Below are 16603 nucleotides of genomic sequence, written 5' to 3' on the forward strand. Positions count from 1 at the left end.
TGTCTATCTCTTTACCTCATATTCATTGTTAAATAAAATCTGTATCATTTACTTCATTTTATGGTCTTGTTTGCATCTTAATTTGGGCAGAGGTATCTCTTACTACTCAGATCTTAACACAAACTGAGTTTGCTTGGGTAATACCACGACAGATTCTGTTTGCACCCAAGAGCAGCAGCTCCCAGGGTTGTTCTGGATGGACTGCAGGTATATCCCAGAAGACACATAGTAATTTGTGTTTCCTAGCAGGAAAAACCTGCACCACAGGAGGTGCTATTTCTCACGTCCTTTAAAAAGAATGTAACAAAGGATTTTCTCTCACGTACCTTGTGCTAACTCCTCCCTCCTGTGAAGACAAACCATAGTTTTGCACTGAGTGCTGTAGTTCACTGAAATACGTACCTCTAAAACAGATTCAATTCCTCTAACAATAGCTACTTAGTGCCACAAGACACCCATTGAAAGGGTACTACTTGATGTTACTTGGCTATCGGTAATTTTAAAGATAAGGCAATTCTTAGGCAAATTGCTGCTCCTCGCGGCATGTTTAGTCCAGGGTAAGGAATGTCACGTCGTCGTGTATTGTTCATGAGAGCCACTAGGTGTCACTTCCTAGCTGGGATCGTCAGTTCCAGCCTGTGGTTGTTCTCCTCTTGTTTGCTTGTACGCTTTCTCTTAATAAATTGTTTGAAGTGAGAAACATGAAGAGTCTACATGGATTCGGGAACTGTGATGTCACTGAAAACAGAGCTGGGGGATGAAGAGTTTTTCTGCCTTTGGTAGGCAGATATTTCTCCAAGGATTCTGAATGTGACAGGACCCTAGAGATTGCAACTTCTGAGAAAAGTGACACAGCCCTGAATGCCACAAAGGTAAAGGTAAAAAATTGCTAGTGATAAAAAAAAAAGACTCTTAAACTCTCAGACTACTAATGAGTTTTAAACAAAAAAAAATAGATAAGAGGTACACTTATGCAGAGAGGTGAAATCTTCTTGTTTGAGAATCAGCTTCCATTAAATTGCACTCTGAACAGGCAACAAGGCTTGGAAAACCTTTTACTCTTGGTGCAAGACCTTTTTACCTGTCTGACAAGACTGATGAATCCTAGTGTCTGAGTTCTTTGCAGGGAAGGGTAACACTGTGATTTCTTTCAATGATGGAATGTTCCCTAGACAACACTGAATTTAGAAATTAGTAAAGATTGTAATCCAGAAGTCTACAGCCATCACAGGAAGCCAAAGCTGATTTTATGGGAAGAACAGATGCTTTGGAGCCTTCCTGTTCCAAACTGCTGACAGAAACCATTCAGGGACAGTGATACCCATTGGTGCTGACACTGGAGGTCTGGAGGAGAAAGGCTCCTTTTGAAAGGGTTACAGCAGGCAGGTATTGAAAATATTCAAGCTGCTTTATCATGTACTGCTGCATATCTGTCTTCTCAAGAGATGTTCAGCCTGACAAACACTTAGAAGCCAATTATATAAATACTTTTGGTATACAGTGACTCAGTGCTTTGGACTAGTCAGAAAAATAGTCAATAATTCATCTGAGTATAAGTGGTGGCAGAAGTTAACACAAGGTTTGATGGATGCTGTTTAAAATGTTCTTGTTTTTAACATCACAGGTGTGAAACTTATCCCATGGTCTTATGGGATCCATGTTAGCACAGTGAAAGAAAAACCAATTTATTGCTGCTTTTTCAAGCTGTAAAACAGATTTTTTATTTGCATTCTGTACTATTAGATCTATAGTAGAACACAATATAATTTTTAGTGCTACTTTCTCAGCAGCGCATAAGATGGCAAATGTATACTCAAATCAGACAAAAGTTTTTTCACAATAAACGTTGCTATTAGCTGGACAAATTTCTGCAATGGACATTGAATTATATTGATTATGGGAGACTCCTAACACAGAAAAAGAGTGACCAAATGACACCTTCATCATCCAGTGTATTTTGTTGTCTTCCTAACCTCCTCACTACTCCACCACTAATGACAACAGCTTCCATTATCCTGAATCGTAAGCTGAGCCACTGTTGGTATTTATTTAATAATAGTTCTTAAATACGGATAGAGGCATAGTCTGTTCTCCAGTAAGATGAATAGTCTAATCAGACCAAAGCAAGCAAAGCTGAAGGAGGGAATTTTAAAATATATAAGTGATAACATATTTTAGCTATTCTGTGTCAGCTCTATGGCTGTGATTTTAAAGTAAATTATAACATGGAACAAAAGTCAACAAGGCCTCTGCTCCAAGAGCACAAACTATCCAGGGACATGTTAGGTGTGGCCAGAACATCTAAGTATTTAAATGAGATGTAATACTAACATAGCTTGCTAATATTTAAAGATGCTGCTTTTCTTTAGAGCTTTATTAATATCCCATTCCTCCACAATCTTTCTTTTGCAAATCTTTCCACACAGACCCCAGCTTTGATTGTCTCTGGTACAATCAAAAAACCAGTATTTTTTAAAGATAAGCATGATTTACTCCCTACCTAAGGAAAAAAAAAAAAAAGGGAATTGGGCTTTATACTAGGCACACACTTGGGTTTCAAAAGACATTATAGTATTCTCTATGCTACTATATTTTATTAATAATTTGTATAATCCATATTTGTAAAGACAATTATATATTCTTAAGACTTATTCAAAAGGTTGATAATTTCCATTACAATGATAAAGCTCTAAATAAGAAGACAAACCAACTTATTTTTATAAAAAAGTTTTATATACATACAGTTTTCCCAAGTCTTGCAATTTGTTTTTCAGCATTTATGTAATCTGTAAAGCTAGGATGAGATTTTCTTCTGCGAAAATCTTCATCATTAAGAGGAATCTCAAGATTTTCCTATGAAGAGAAAAATGTGACTGATATACATTTCCTAAAACAGAACAATTTTTAAAGATCTGGATGGTTAAACGAAGTTATTTAAAAGTATTTTAAAATATCTTTTAACTTTGTCTTCATTTGAAATTCTTCAAGGTTCTGAATTTGATACTTGAGGTTCAATATTTTGAAAATGTCATTAGTTCAATTTCAAATTTTACAGTAAAAGATTTTAACTACTTCTTATACTTTAAAAAAACTTTAGTTTTTATTATATATAACATAACAAAGTTAAAAAACTCTATGTCTGTAACACTGAATTTGAGAACTGCAATTGCATACTACAAAAGCATACTACCCAACATGGCTCCTGAAAATACTTCACATATACTGAGATAAAGATGCATCTATTTTAATGATGCATTTCATTAAATATGCAGTAAACATGGGATTTTTTTAATGACTGAAAGACAATGCATATTGTGGTTAGTATTTGTCTTGCCTCTTTACCAACCAACTCCTTGTGTCTTTCCATATCATTGCAGCCCAATGTCTAAACTTTTCCATCAGTGAATTATATTTAGTAATTTTGGCAGTAAGTAGTGAGTAAGGGTGAATGAATCCTAAAATCTCGCTCACTTTAGTAACTATCACTGAAGTACACACCTGAAATGTATTGTGTTATTTAATGTAACAAGTATTTTCCATTAAGGGCAACATCTGGTTCAAAAAATTTAATGTTTTGATATTACTTACAGGGTCAGCGGGTTTGCTTTTTCCCCAGGTCATTATTGTTGAAATGAGGATGAATAACTTCCTTTTTGTAAAAGTCTCTATTTCCTTATGTAGAGCTGTGAAATGAAAGCAAGGATTTTATTTTAAATTGTATTATTCAAACTATATTTTTGCTATTATAGAAAGGTCCTGTATAGACACTCATACTAATGTTCTACGTGATGTCTTTTTAAGCAAATGATCTTTGAATTAATATAAAATAAAGATAAAAAATCAGGAAAGAGAGCAAATAGAGAAATAATGGTAATTAAGAATCAAATTATTGTGAATTGACATAATTGCCATGGAACTACATATTATGGCAAGAAAAATCCCCAACAAAACAATCTATACTAGGAAATTATTCATTTTTATTGACTGCTGAAATACTGAAAGAAAATTAAAAAGTGTGGGGTTTACATGGTAGGGGAAAAAAGCTACTGAATACAAACAAAGTTTATTGTAATATCAAATAAGATAATGATTTTTTTTTGCTATGCAAATTATTCTGTTTTCCGAGTGTCCGTACTATAAAGACGAAAGCATAATTCAGTTTAGCTGTCATATAAAGAATATTGCACTCTCAACATAAAAGGATTTCAGTTGCCTATTAGAATTTGGGTGTAACAATAAAGAGAAAGTTTCCACAAGACTGTTACCAACATTTTTATAGGACTTTTAAGAAAACTAAACTTAAAATAATTCTATAAAATATTGAAACAGTCTTTGAATATCACATCTCCCCATCTCCCAATGCAAACAGATGAGACGATAGTTGACAGTTATTTAGGGAAATTACTGCCTACACAGATGTGTCATTTAAAAAGAGTTTGACCATTCCATGTCAGCTTCTCTCCCTTCTGAATGTGACAGTGCATTCCATAGTTCTTTGCTATTTAACCAAACAATTTGTGCAGCATCTCTGCATCAAGGAACCCAATTTTATATCAAAATGAACTATGAATCCCTGATAATTTCATTATACATTTATGACAGGTTTTGATGGCTACATAGAAACAAAATTTCTGTTCAGGCGTAGCTATACTAACCAGAAGCAGCCCACATTGCTTCCTCAATTTGTTTTGCATCCTCAGTGATGTTATATAAAACAATTTCACACTCAAGCAAGTGGCTCAAGAGTCCATTTTGAGGAGAGGCCTGAGGGAAAAACAGTTAGATTCTGTCATTAGGAAAAAAAAATCCTTTTCAAGTTCAATTTCTGGATAGAATGTGGTTTTCTAGCACTAGGATGTTGGAATTATTCATAAGATAGTTATCAAGTTTTTATCTGTCAGATACAAGAAAGCTGATGAAATTGAAAGTTAAATGCTGAAATTTCTAATTTAGAGTACACATTAATATAGGTCAAAAATGCTATTTATGGTATGTTTGGATCCCTATTTTTAGTGCATTTGTGAGTATCAAAAAATATCTACTACTTATCCAGGTATTTTAAACAACTATCCATTGGCAGAATAGAGAAGAAATAAAAAAAATGTCCACTTCCTTGCAAGATAGCATCCTGTAATTTTTACTATGTGCAGATTGTGTGTATCACTTGAGCAAATATAGCAAACACTTTGGGCAAAAGCAGTGGTTAAAACTAAACACCGCCAGCCATAATTTCCTGATTGAACAGTTCAGCTGCAAAATTTTCAAATGTTGGAAGAGATTCTTCAATAAGAAGAATAATAATCAGTTTATAACAAGCAGTTGGAGACAGAGGCAATTCTACTTTTAGAAAACTAAAGCAATAAGCAATCACATTCATAAGAACAAGCCTTTAGTTAATTATACTCTGGACATACACATCTTCATGCAAAGATGGAAATATTCAGAACAATTAGCTGCTAGTGAAAGCTGTGATTTCAGTGAACAGTTAAGGGGGACACTGTCTTTGATTCCAGCACCATTGTTTTCAAAATGCAGATAAAAGACAGAAAGAAGATGAGAGATACTTGAAGTGAAAGCTTTGAGAGAAAAAGAAAGCAGACCAGTGGATCATCAAGATAGATTTTATTAACATGTTACGAAGAGGACATGATCTATTTTCTGTCTGATTTCCTTCCTTTTACTATTTGCTGTGTCAGACCTAGAAGAGACAAAACCAGAGTGCGTGCAGGAAGCAGAAGGAATAAAATAGACATATACAGCTTTCAGCAGGAACAGAAGACCATTTCATTAGTGCAGGTCATTTTACACGACCTGCAATACTTCTAATGTTGTCTAAAGGCAATCTGAAATGAGACTCATACTTACTACATATATTTCCTTTGCAAAATGTGGATGAGTACTCTCTGGTTTAGAAAGAGTCCCCACTATTTCATAGTGCACCTTTGAGGCCATGGGTTCCTCAAAAAGTGAATCATTTTCACCTCCCTCCTCTTCTTCATCTGGGCTTTCAAGCGTCGCCCCAACAACACAAGTAGATAGATACTGCAATGTACAAGAGACACGATTTGTAAATAATCATCTACTGAGCCCTACACACCTTCTCATGATCTCCAGAAGGCACCAGCACCATCTGAGTAGCCCGGCTCCTGTCGTTGTAATGAGCTTCAGAAGCAGCTTCCCATTGAAGGGAAAAGCTTCGGGCCTGCTCAGCCTCAGCCGGAATGTTTTGTGTGGCCTCGTGTTCCCAGGCCTCACCCCGCAGTGCTGAGGGCCCGGGTGCGCCCCCTCCGCACCTGGCCCGCCCGGGCCGGGGTCACCTCACGGCAAGGGCGCCCATCGCCCTCCGCAGCCATCAGCTCTCCCGCCCGGCTTCATCCACACCTCCTGCTCCCAACTCTTTATTTTTACTCCTCATTTCTGCTCCATCTTATCCCTGTAGTTCCTCCGGTGCCTCTCCTCAGCAGCTATTTTAGCTGACCCTCCCGGCCGAGCTCCCCGGGGACCAGCCGCGGCTCCCTTGCGGGCGGAGGTGCCCGAGGCAGGACGAACCGCCCCGCGGTCACCTCGCCGATGTTGCGGCCGCAGTAGGAGTCGAGGTGGTTGAGGAAGACGCGGGGGCCCGGCGGCGCCTCCTCCATGGCCGCAGCCCGGGACGCTCCCGTTGCCGCGCGACCGGCGGCGGGCGCACTTCCCCCGGCCGCCGCTGGGGGCGCCGCGCGCAGCGGCCCGGGCGGCACACGCGGCCCTCAGCGCGGGACTTTGTCCCGAGCGGCCCAGCGCGTGCCGTAACGCCGAGACAAAAATAGATCTTAATTAGGTTGTCAGCCGTCCTTTCCGATAGCAGGCAGGCCGTGGGGTGCTTAGGTGAGTCACAGACTCGCAGCTACATTAGCACCGCTTACTCAGAGCTCCCGAGGATGGAAAACGACTGGCGGCTGAAGGAGACCCGGAATTGTCCCTCCGCAGGGGCAGCAGTGCCCAGCACGGGCACGAGAGAGCGTTTTGCTCGTCCTCAGTACCCCAGAAGTGGTGGACTGACGCTGCTGTCCCACTTCTGGGTTAACACTGCAATACAGTTTAAGAAATAGCACAAGTTTCTTCTACATCTTCTTAACACCTACAAAATACCTGTTTTAAAAGTATGCTTATAATAAGCACACAGAATAATGGTTTAAAGACCTCTAAGACAAAAAAAAAACCCAAAAAACAACAAAACAAAAAAAAATTTAGTCATGAAACAGTACTTTGACATTTTTCCACTTGGATTTCTAACACTCTAAGTCCTTTACAATCACGTACCTTACCTTGCTGTTTCATGACTAAGTTTCAGCTGATACAAGTTTGCAACCAGTTTCTGACAGCTATTTAAGATTTTTCTAAGCGTACGATGATTTCAGTTGTTCACTTCCCACTCTACTGTAGCTCCACCCCACACAAGAAAACTTCAATGCACTGGTCCATTCATTTATTTCTTTAGTCATTGAAATTGAACAAATAAATCAGTTGCAAGGAAAAATATTCAAATATAAATTTACTAAAGTACATTCTCCTCACAGAGGACTAACCACATGCCACAGACCTGTGTGCAAAAGAGAGCCTATGAACAATTTTTGGAGCATGGAAGCATACCCTAGGGCAGTGGACTAGTTTCAGAAGTTTCAACCCAAAAATATAATAACCATGAAATTAGCTCTTGAAAACAGAAGCACTAATTACAGTTGTCATAGTTACACATTGCTAACTCAAAGCCATTACAAAAGCTCTACTAGGCTTGTCTGATCCATATGACTAACCCATAGCAGGTAGAAATCAACATAGCCCTACTGAAGTCACTGGAATCTGAGAGAACTAATACATCCCTAAGTGTGGCTCCAAAAAAGCTACTGAATGTACTTGTCACAAAAGCACAGAAGAATAATGACAGGATTGTTTAAATAAAGACACAAATACAGAATAATAGAAGAGTACAAAAAGTATGAATGTCACAGAGTATCAGTTCAACTGTACAGGCATTTCTACCCAACTCCAATTTTTAAAAAGTCTACCATTCGTACATACTTGAAAAGTTATAGCAGAACAATAGATTTATAAAGAGAGTTGTACCAGTTTTTAAGTAGAAAATACAAGTTATATCTTCCAGCTTGTATTAGTCTTAGCAAATTTCATACAGCCTTTGGTTTCAAACCAATACAATGCAATTAACATTACAGTGCTTACTTAAGTATTCATTAGGAGAGGACACTGTACAATTAAGGGAGAAAAAGTGAAAATTGGGAGTACCAAAGTACTGTATTATAGAAAGTAAAGGCTGAAGCAAAAATACTCTTGAGTATATCCTGTACATCATGTAAACACACATTCAAAATAGCAAACAGTCCTTCCAAGCCTCTCAAACTGTTGCAGTATAGCATAGGTACTAACAGCATAGATAATTCATTTTTAGGAAATGTGTAGCCCATTAATTCTGTGCTTAATCATTTGTGGTTCAGACAATACATTCATATATAAGCAGTTCATCTTGTGTACTATTTGGAGCTTGCTGGTTGCCATAGACAAGGACAGATCAATTAATGCTGAGCCTCACTTTTAACTCAGATACTGCCACTATATAAGCAATGCTCAGCTGTTGAAGAATCATCTTTCTAGCTACAAAGCTGACAACTTTCAGATTTATGTATAGCAAATCAGCAGGAATTCTTTGCAGAAGTTTACCAGTTATTTTTTCATTAACTGGGTAGAGCAAGTAGTTACCTTCTATTTTAAAAAGAAGGCATGAAAATTATCAGTATTATCAGTAAGCATACACACAAAGAATTACTACTTATATCTATAACATTCTGTCTCTATTTTTTTAGTTTTGAATACTAAGACTTGGAAAAGAGTCCAAGGATTTGAACACTGTATGGAGCAACTTACATGCTCATTTACAACAAAAAGTAAAATTAAAACTTTTTTTCCGCTGTTTATCAAAGTGGCTTTCAATAACAGCTGATATATGCAAACCCATGGTAGCAAAATGTTATATAATATACTTATTATAACATATAAATGCTATATAATAATGTACTGGCATGACGTAGACTTTAAAGCAAGAAATGAAGCTTAAGATGTTTGTAAGGAAGATCTCAGTGGTTCATACTAAGAATTCCCTCTGGCACTAAATCTTCCTTATATCTGGGTAAATCACGACTGACTTTCTTTCTTCAAAGCTTCTAGTCTTTGTAGTAATGCATTTCCAAACACCTCTCGATAGGCAGGGCTGAGAGAGTCCAACAAGGAGTAGACAGTTTCATGATACGGAGTTTGCAGTCTGTCATCAGTCTGATCAAAATCATAAGCTACCACCTGCAAAACAGAATCGGGTGGTTAAATTTCTGTGGTGATGATCACCTTGCACATGTAGCACAACATTTAACTTTGCCTGTCAGGGTAGTACAGTAATGTAAGAACAGAAAATACTGGATTTAAATTGCAGTCTCTGCTTTCTACTATGGAGCTTACTGGTTATACAGTATTTAAGACAATTTCAAATACCTTTTGTCCAAAACTCAGAATATTTGTAAAATACATCGTTTGAAAAGAAGTCTCACATCTACATGTCAGTACAAAAATTACAAATGCTGCAAAAAAAATTGTATAGATGTTGTATTACTGACTTCTTTGGGTACCTGAGAAACCCAGAGATTGACACATCCATAACAAATTGCTGATTCTACCATCACCATTTTGTGTCTTAAATAAATTCCTGCTTTTTTATTAACTTCCCTTCATGCTTTGTTGGAAGATGCTAGCTGAAGTTCCCTCTTCTAGAAGAAAACATGTAGATCAGGCTTTCATAAAAGGGGAATATGTATGGCTGTCAATGAAGCATTTTCCTAGGCACCCTTTGAATATGGTCATTTTTCAAAACAAAAATGTTTAAGAGATTATAAACAAATTAGTTTACCCTGAGTCCTGCTTCAGTGAGCTCCAGACAGTATCTGTTCCTTTCCCTAGTTTCCACATTGATATATGCCACATCCTCTGCACAGGGAAGGGTTTTTGATACAAACATGTTGCTGACAGCAAACAAAACATCATTTACAACAGCTTCAGCTTCTAGTCTCATATCTTTCACGTCTGTTCCTTCGAAGTCTCTATAATCAGAATCCTCTTCAAATCCTGTATTGTTGGGCAACTCCATAGGATTGCAATTGGTCTCCATTCTGTATATAGAAACATTTATTTTAGATTTATTATGCCACTGCACTCAATATATATTAACACCATAAAACACAAGTTATATTTTAAACAGATATATTTGACATTGCCCAAAAAAAAAACCCAAACAAAACAAACTATGAGACCCACTGAGTTTCATAACACATGAAATAACAGTCTAGAGAACTCGAACCCAAGATATTGAGAGCAAGTGCTGAACGAGATGACATGAACATTTAGAAGCAGTATCAGTATGACTGGAGCTAGTTTTTCTTAGGCAAGTTAACTAGCATTCTGTGGTATAAGACTCTGTTACGATGCAGCGGTCATTCATGCTGCCCTTTGCTGTTCCAGAATGTAGGAGGAAGACAAGTCATGCCTGGAAAAAGTGAAATCAATAGCTGCAGAAACCGAAAACCTACTGTTGGTGAATTTAAGGAAGACTTAAAAAAGTCTGTGAAACTAAACGAGTTACTAGAGACTTTAGGAATTAACGGCAGCTGTTTGTCACAGTCACTAAAGAACAAAGCTCCTGCTCATCTTTTACGCTCAACTGCCGGTACATTTCAGAGACCCAGGCTGCTGGTGTTTGCGAGCAACCGGTACCAAAACGGGGCAGCCCCAGCGCCGCTCCCGGCGCGGCTCCGGCAGTGCCCCGCGGGCAGCAGAGGGGCCAGGAGGCCTCAGCTGGCACCCGTGGAACCCGCCCGGACAGCAGGGAAAGCCCCTCGGGACGCTGCCCCACAGCTCCGGCAGCTGAGCACTGCAGCCAGGAGGAAATGGGGGCTGCCAATCACCGATCTGCAACATGCGGGACATTCACTCCACGGGATCCACCGCCTCCTGCCAAATCCCACCTTCGACCTACAAACAAATTCCGAAGAAGCTGAAGGCAACAGGGGAGCTAGATACCGAGCTGCGCAGCGTCCCGCTCCCACAGACCGCACCCGCCGCGCTCCGGAGCGCACCCACCAGCGCCGGCGGGCTGCGAGGCCCGACCCCGCACGGCTCCGGACGCGCCCGCCGCCCCGCCCCGCTCGGCGGACAGCGCCCGCCCCGCCGCTTCCCGGGCCGCTCCCCGGAGAGGCGGCCCCGGCGCCACCGGCTGCGCTTCGCTTTCCGGCCGCACCGCCCCCTCCCGCCGCCGCTTCCGCCCCCTCCTCCTCCGCTCGGCGACGCCACTTCCCGCACGTCACGGTGCCGGCGGTCGGCGGGGGGCTGCTGGGAGGAAGGAGACGAGCAGCCGCGATCGGCCCGGCCGCGCTCCACGGCAGGGCAGAGCTGACGGGGAGGGGCTGCCCTCCCGCCGGACCCCGGCGCCTTCCCCGCGCAGCGCGGCTGCAGCGGCCCCTCCGCGCCCGCGCCGCCGAGAAGATGGCGGCGGTGTCCGAGTGAGGATGGAGCTGCCTGTCAGCGCCTCTTCGCCCTAGGGCGGGCAGTGCCGCCCCGCCGGGGCGTGAGGGGCGGCGGCGGTGCCGCCCGGCAGCGGGGAGCCCCTGCCATAGCCCGCGTCGAGGGGCGAGACTTGGCCTGGCGGCCCCCGCTGCGCTCCCCCGCGCCGCCGCTCTCCGCCCGCCCCCCGGCCTCGGCCCCGTCCCGCCCGGCCTCGCGGCCCCCGGCAAGCAGCAGCCATGCCGTGGCCTTTCTCGGAGTCTATCAAGAAAAGAGCCTGCAGGTACCTGCTGCAGAGGTACCTGGGCCACTTCTTGCAGGAGAAGCTCAGCCTGGAACAGCTCAGCCTGGATCTTTACCAGGGCACCGGCTCCTTGACGCAGGTCCCTCTGGATAAGTGGGTAAGAGATGCTGGCGCTTCACCCCCTCGGCTCCTGCTGCGTCTGAGGGACCAGCTGATTCTCTGCCCCCGGCTGCCACCCACTTTGTTTTCAATACCCAGCCTCTTTTATGCAGAGAGTTATAGCCATAATTGGCATTTAGTCCAGGGAGCTGTTGTCTGATATGCTAGCACTTAAGAAAAAAAAAAAAACCTTGGCATTTATTACAGGCATATTTTTCTAGCCATACTTCGATTGCATAATTTTTAATTATGAGAAAGGAAACCAAAACTGGAAGAAGGTAATAACTGCTGATATTTCAGGGAGAACGAGCTAGTGTAGCCCAAACTTCTAGAAATCCCTGTAGTTAATGAGGAATATGTTTACTGGCTACTAGAGATGGTGAAAACAAAGTAATCCCTGTGGTATCTATGCTTTGTCTTTGTTTTGCAGACATCTTGGTTCTTAATGGTAGTGTTATGCTGAGCTTAGTCTGTGTAGATCTAAAGATTATCCCCTCATCTTGTAGTGGAGAGAGTACTTGTTGACAAAAAGAAAGCTGATTTTAGCTGGAGTTTGCTCAGCAGGTGGCTTGTTCCACTCCAGTCCTGGCATTTATGTTTTTTTATATGTATGTGTCCATACACAGATGTGTGTATTTCCAGCAGACTGTAGAGACAGACCTCTGGATTACTGTGTTTGCTGTGTTTTGTAAAGGTTCTTGGTTTAATTGCCAGTGTTACTGAATTCTCCCTCAGTCGAATGCCTGTCATGAGGAGACTGCAGTGAATCAGTCACTGACTTATAAAGTAGTGTAGATGATGAGCTAGGTCCTTTGCTTTAATGTTTTCCAAACCACATTTTTACCAGAGCATGTAAAGCTCTAGTGGCCTTTACTATTAGGCTATGCAGGGCACATTTTAAAATACTTGTAAATATATGATGTTTTCAGATAGTGCTTTTTGTGTGTAATGCAGGTGATGATGTTACCGTGAAAATATGTTTGAAAGTGATAGGAAACAGACACTTGCGAAAGTGCTCAATGCTACCAGTGTTTGAGTGTGGACTTGTTTTGTTGTTTGCTTGTTTCTTTCTTTTCTTTTCTGGCTGTGTCTGCAGCTTGTTTTCTGTGGCAGGCTTGCAGTGAGGCTGCCTCGCTTTAATTGAATTGTTATGCCCTCTAGTGGGCATCGAGCACTCTTTGCCAGTCAGAGTGATATTATTTAAAATGTAAAATACTTCGCAACGAAGCAGTTACGGACCAGTACTAAATAAGTGTGCATAAGGCATACACAGTGATTAAATGAATATGCTATAATGCTTAGGTGATCTTCCCTCTTTGTGGATCAACATTTTTCTGTTCCACTTGTAAACAATTATATGTTTGAGCTTCTCTGCACGTGACTCTCACGTATGACAGATTGCAAAAGCAGATGTCACGGAAGTACTACTGCTCTTTTTTTCCCCCTAGTCATTGTAACCTTGTTCTCAATGAATCACCAGCATGACTGCATTTTTACATGGCATCCATTTTTGCAGATACTTTCTGCTCATCTCAGCACCGTAGATGCTTTAGTCAACATAGTATGTGTTTATATTGTAGAGATATGTAGGAATTCCTGGGGCTGTTAATGTAATGCCTTTGTTTTTTGGGGCTGGGGATGTTCAGAAGAATCGAAAAGGAATACATGATGTTTGTGGTTGAATTTTAGTGTACATTAAATACTATTTTTGTGGACTGTTGCTCAGTAATGTGCAAACAAGTCCTGATGTAAAGGCTGTGCTTCAGTTTTAAAATTTCACTTGGAATGCTCTAATTACTTCCTTCTAGGAACAGCTGGCCTATTTAGGAAGCAATTTAGCTCAAGAGTGCTTCAATTTTTTTGCTTTTAGATAGTAAATTTCTATTTTAAAATAATAAGCAGTGTACTAAAATACATGATATTTTTATCACCATTCACATGGGAAGCTAAAAGACATCTGAGTCAGATTTATTCAAAATATGGTAACTAGCTTACTTCCAGCTATAGCAAATTACTTTGTAAATTCATTCAAATAATTTAAATGAACCTGTGGTATTTTAAAATAGTTTTCCTCGCTAATAATTATTTTTGCCATATGCTATTGCCACATGTATAATTTTTAAATATAAATGCAAATATGTTTGAGTTTTTATATTATTTATTTTATAAAATTTTAATATCATTGACTTTTAATTGATTATTTGATTCCTAAATAATTTCCCTATAGAACTGTTTATGTTCTGTTTCTTTAAAGTTGATATCTTTTTCTACTGCTTGAGTGGACTTTGGAACAGAAACTAGAAAAGCTGAACATGTAAGGCAAACAAAATTCTAAAAGCAAGGTTATTAAGAGCATAAGGAGAGCAACAAGTTAATATGTTGGGAAAATTGCACCAGGAGATATAAGAATTAAAAGTGTAATTTTCTGAAGACTTATTTTCTTTATTTTTAAATTATTCTATGAAGTTGGAATATAATTTTAAATGTAATTAAAATGGCAAACAACTTTTAAATCCTTATTTTTTCCAAAATTTATGGTGTTGAATTTAGTATTTTCTCAGGTAAAATCAGTGGCCTTGTTCAAAACGTAAGAAGGTCAAACTCACACTTTTTCTTGCCAATTAAACATTGCGTCCTATTACAACCACAGTCTTTAGTAGAGTCTTGTTTACATTGCAAAGTTTCACTCACTGAATTTGGTATGTGCATAAGATTGGGATTTGTTTCTTTAAAGCAGCCTGAGTACTTCTTGTCTAAGACCTCAAGTTTTAACTCCATTTTAAAATCAAAGCACAGGCAGGAACTCACTTTTTTTATTAACCTAAGTGTGAAGAGTGTGTTTCATGTGTATGGATGTAATGAAACTTACGTGGAGCAACAAGATTGTTGCTCCTTCTGAGGATTGTGGAAAACTTGAAAATAGTAAATTATGACGTTAGAGCTGGTATGATACTTTGGGCAACTTGTTGCTAGCAGTGTTTATAATGCCAGTATAAAGATACAATTTAGAAATGGCAAGTATGTTACACAGCAAGGGAGGATTGTTTGGGTACATTGTTCCACTGTCAGAGAAATAGAAAATGAACTTTGCATTGAAATGACATGCTATGAAATACTCCTGTCATACAAATTAGGTACTTTTTGTTCTTTTACTGTCAGCCTGTTTTCAATTTTCTTTAAGTACTGCCAAAGGAAGAACAGATTAACTTTTGTTAGTATTCTAGTATTTATAAGAGTAAGTTAGCATACATTTAGTGCACAAATACAGATTATACAGCCACCACAGAACAATTCTGAAAACTAGATAGTATGAAATTGTAATGGAATTGAAGGTGTCTATTTTTTTTTGTCTGAATATAATTAATTTTCTAGTAGCATCAAAGGATTTTATTTGTTAGATGCAAAGTTATGGATGCGATTTTAAAAACTATTATAATTTTTAAATTTTATTTTATTGTTTTCTAGTGTCTTAATGAGATCCTGGAGTCTGCTGATGCACCTCTGGAAGTCACAGATGGATTTATCCAATCAATTTCTTTATCTGTCCCGTGGGGGTCGTTGCTGCAGGATAACTGTGCATTAGAAGTAAAAGGATTAGAGATGGTCTTCAGGCCAAGACCAAGGCTTGGTAGGCTTATTTTTTGATTTTAGAAAAGAAGATTCTTTACAGTTTTTAGAGTAAAAAGTCTATACTTGCTTTAGTCATTTAACCTCACTTAAAATATCATTTAGCTTCCATACATTAATGATTGCGAATTAATAAAAAAATAAACTGTCGAGTGTTTGTCAGTTGATTGTCAACTCAGTTGTTGTGTTAAACTTGAAATGCTTTGATGTTCCTACTGTTGTATGTCTTCCAAGCTGTTTCAGACCTACAGAAATGGAAATGTGGGAAGAAGTTTTTGCAGTTTTTGGGTGTTGTTTGTGCAGTGCTGTGAGGCAGTGTTAGTAGTTGGCTGTTGGGTGGCAGCAGGATAGCACCATGGTGTAGGACTGGGGTGGGAGGGCAGTTATGGGAGGTTCTGGATTTCTTTGTCTGCTCTAGGCTAAAAGATGCATCTTGTATATTTAGAGAACAAAAAATGCAATTTAATTGATATAGCTGTTTGAAATAACGACTTTTAAGTGCACTAAATACATACTAATTTTGATTATAATGCTGAGAGGATTGTCTTGAGTTCTTCTAACTTGTCTGTATCCAGATGCTAGTTTAGATTGTCCTGGTGATAAATTTTTGTTGGTCATCAAACTTCCATAAATTCTGTGGATCACACAGTGCATTTTTGGTTGTGAAAATTATTTGATTTGGTTTCCTTCTTGTAGTGTAGAGAAGGTGGAAGAAAGCATTTTTTTCAAACATAAAAAGAAGAAAAAAATGCATAAGACCTATTTCTCATCTTTTGCGAGTTACCTTAAATGACTTGCTTATATTGTACTCTGCATTTCATCCTTAGATGTTTAACTGGAAATAAGTTTTGAGCTGTGTTATTTTCTGATGTAATATTATGGCTTTGAAGGAATGGTAGTATTGGGAAGAAACTTTTATTTCTTCACCTGCATCCAGTTAGTTCGCTTTGATGTACAGTGCTTTATAATAGTCCAAATGGT

At 39.5% G+C, this 16603-nt stretch overlaps 3 protein-coding genes across 13 annotated transcripts in view; 1 reads left to right on the forward strand and 2 right to left on the reverse strand.

Moving 5' to 3' along the window:
• The window catches only part of AK7 (adenylate kinase 7), a 28123-nt gene extending 21468 nt beyond the window's left edge, over positions 1-6655 (reverse strand). For 2 of the 5 annotated variants that reach the window (XM_033063915.1, XM_033063914.1), the window contains exons 1-5: positions 6564-6655; positions 5866-6042; positions 4656-4764; positions 3589-3683; positions 2743-2853 (exon numbers count right to left, since the gene is read on the reverse strand). In XM_033063915.1, coding sequence (XP_032919806.1) covers positions 2743-2853; positions 3589-3683; positions 4656-4764; positions 5866-6042; positions 6564-6638 — 567 coding nt within the window. In that variant the 5' untranslated portion in view covers positions 6639-6655. The other 3 variants (XM_033063918.1, XM_033063916.1, XM_033063919.1) reach the window with 3 other exon arrangements.
• A 793-nt stretch (positions 6656-7448) lies between these two features.
• Positions 7449-11952, reverse strand: LOC116997368 (GSK3B interacting protein). 6 transcript variants are annotated; one of them, XM_033061932.2, is made up of 3 exons: positions 11880-11952; positions 9947-10205; positions 7449-9345 (listed from the first exon to the last, which is right to left on the reverse strand). In XM_033061932.2, the coding sequence occupies exons 2-3, from the start codon at positions 10202-10204 to the stop codon at positions 9184-9186; spliced, it is 420 nt and encodes a 139-aa protein (XP_032917823.1). In that variant the 5' UTR covers position 10205; positions 11880-11952; the 3' UTR covers positions 7449-9183. The 6 variants fall into 6 exon arrangements, with proteins under 6 accessions (XP_032917823.1, XP_032917819.1, XP_032917821.1 ...); XM_033061928.2 differs by lacking the exon at positions 11880-11952 and adding an exon at positions 11173-11321; XM_033061930.2 differs by lacking the exon at positions 11880-11952 and adding an exon at positions 11169-11209.
• The window catches only part of ATG2B (autophagy related 2B), a 46235-nt gene continuing 41448 nt past the window's right edge, over positions 11817-16603 (forward strand). For both annotated transcript variants that reach the window (XM_033061924.2, XM_033061925.1), the window contains exons 1-2: positions 11817-11993; positions 15461-15623. In XM_033061924.2, the coding sequence (XP_032917815.1) occupies positions 11832-11993; positions 15461-15623 (325 nt within the window). In that variant the 5' untranslated portion in view covers positions 11817-11831. The remainder of the gene's footprint in view (positions 11994-15460; positions 15624-16603) is intronic.

Source organism: Catharus ustulatus, chromosome 6 (genome assembly GCF_009819885.2).
Source record: "Catharus ustulatus isolate bCatUst1 chromosome 6, bCatUst1.pri.v2, whole genome shotgun sequence".
NCBI classification, from domain to species: Eukaryota; Metazoa; Chordata; class Aves; order Passeriformes; family Turdidae; genus Catharus; species Catharus ustulatus.

Coding starts and splice junctions, on each gene's coding strand:
- LOC116997368 (XM_033061932.2), bottom strand. CDS start 10,204: ATGGAGACCAATTGCAATCCTATGGAGTTGCCCAACAATACAGGATTT. Junction 9,346..9,946: donor TCACTGAAGCAGGACTCAGG/GTAAACTAATTT, acceptor TCTGTTTTGCAG/GTGGTAGCTTATGATTTTGA.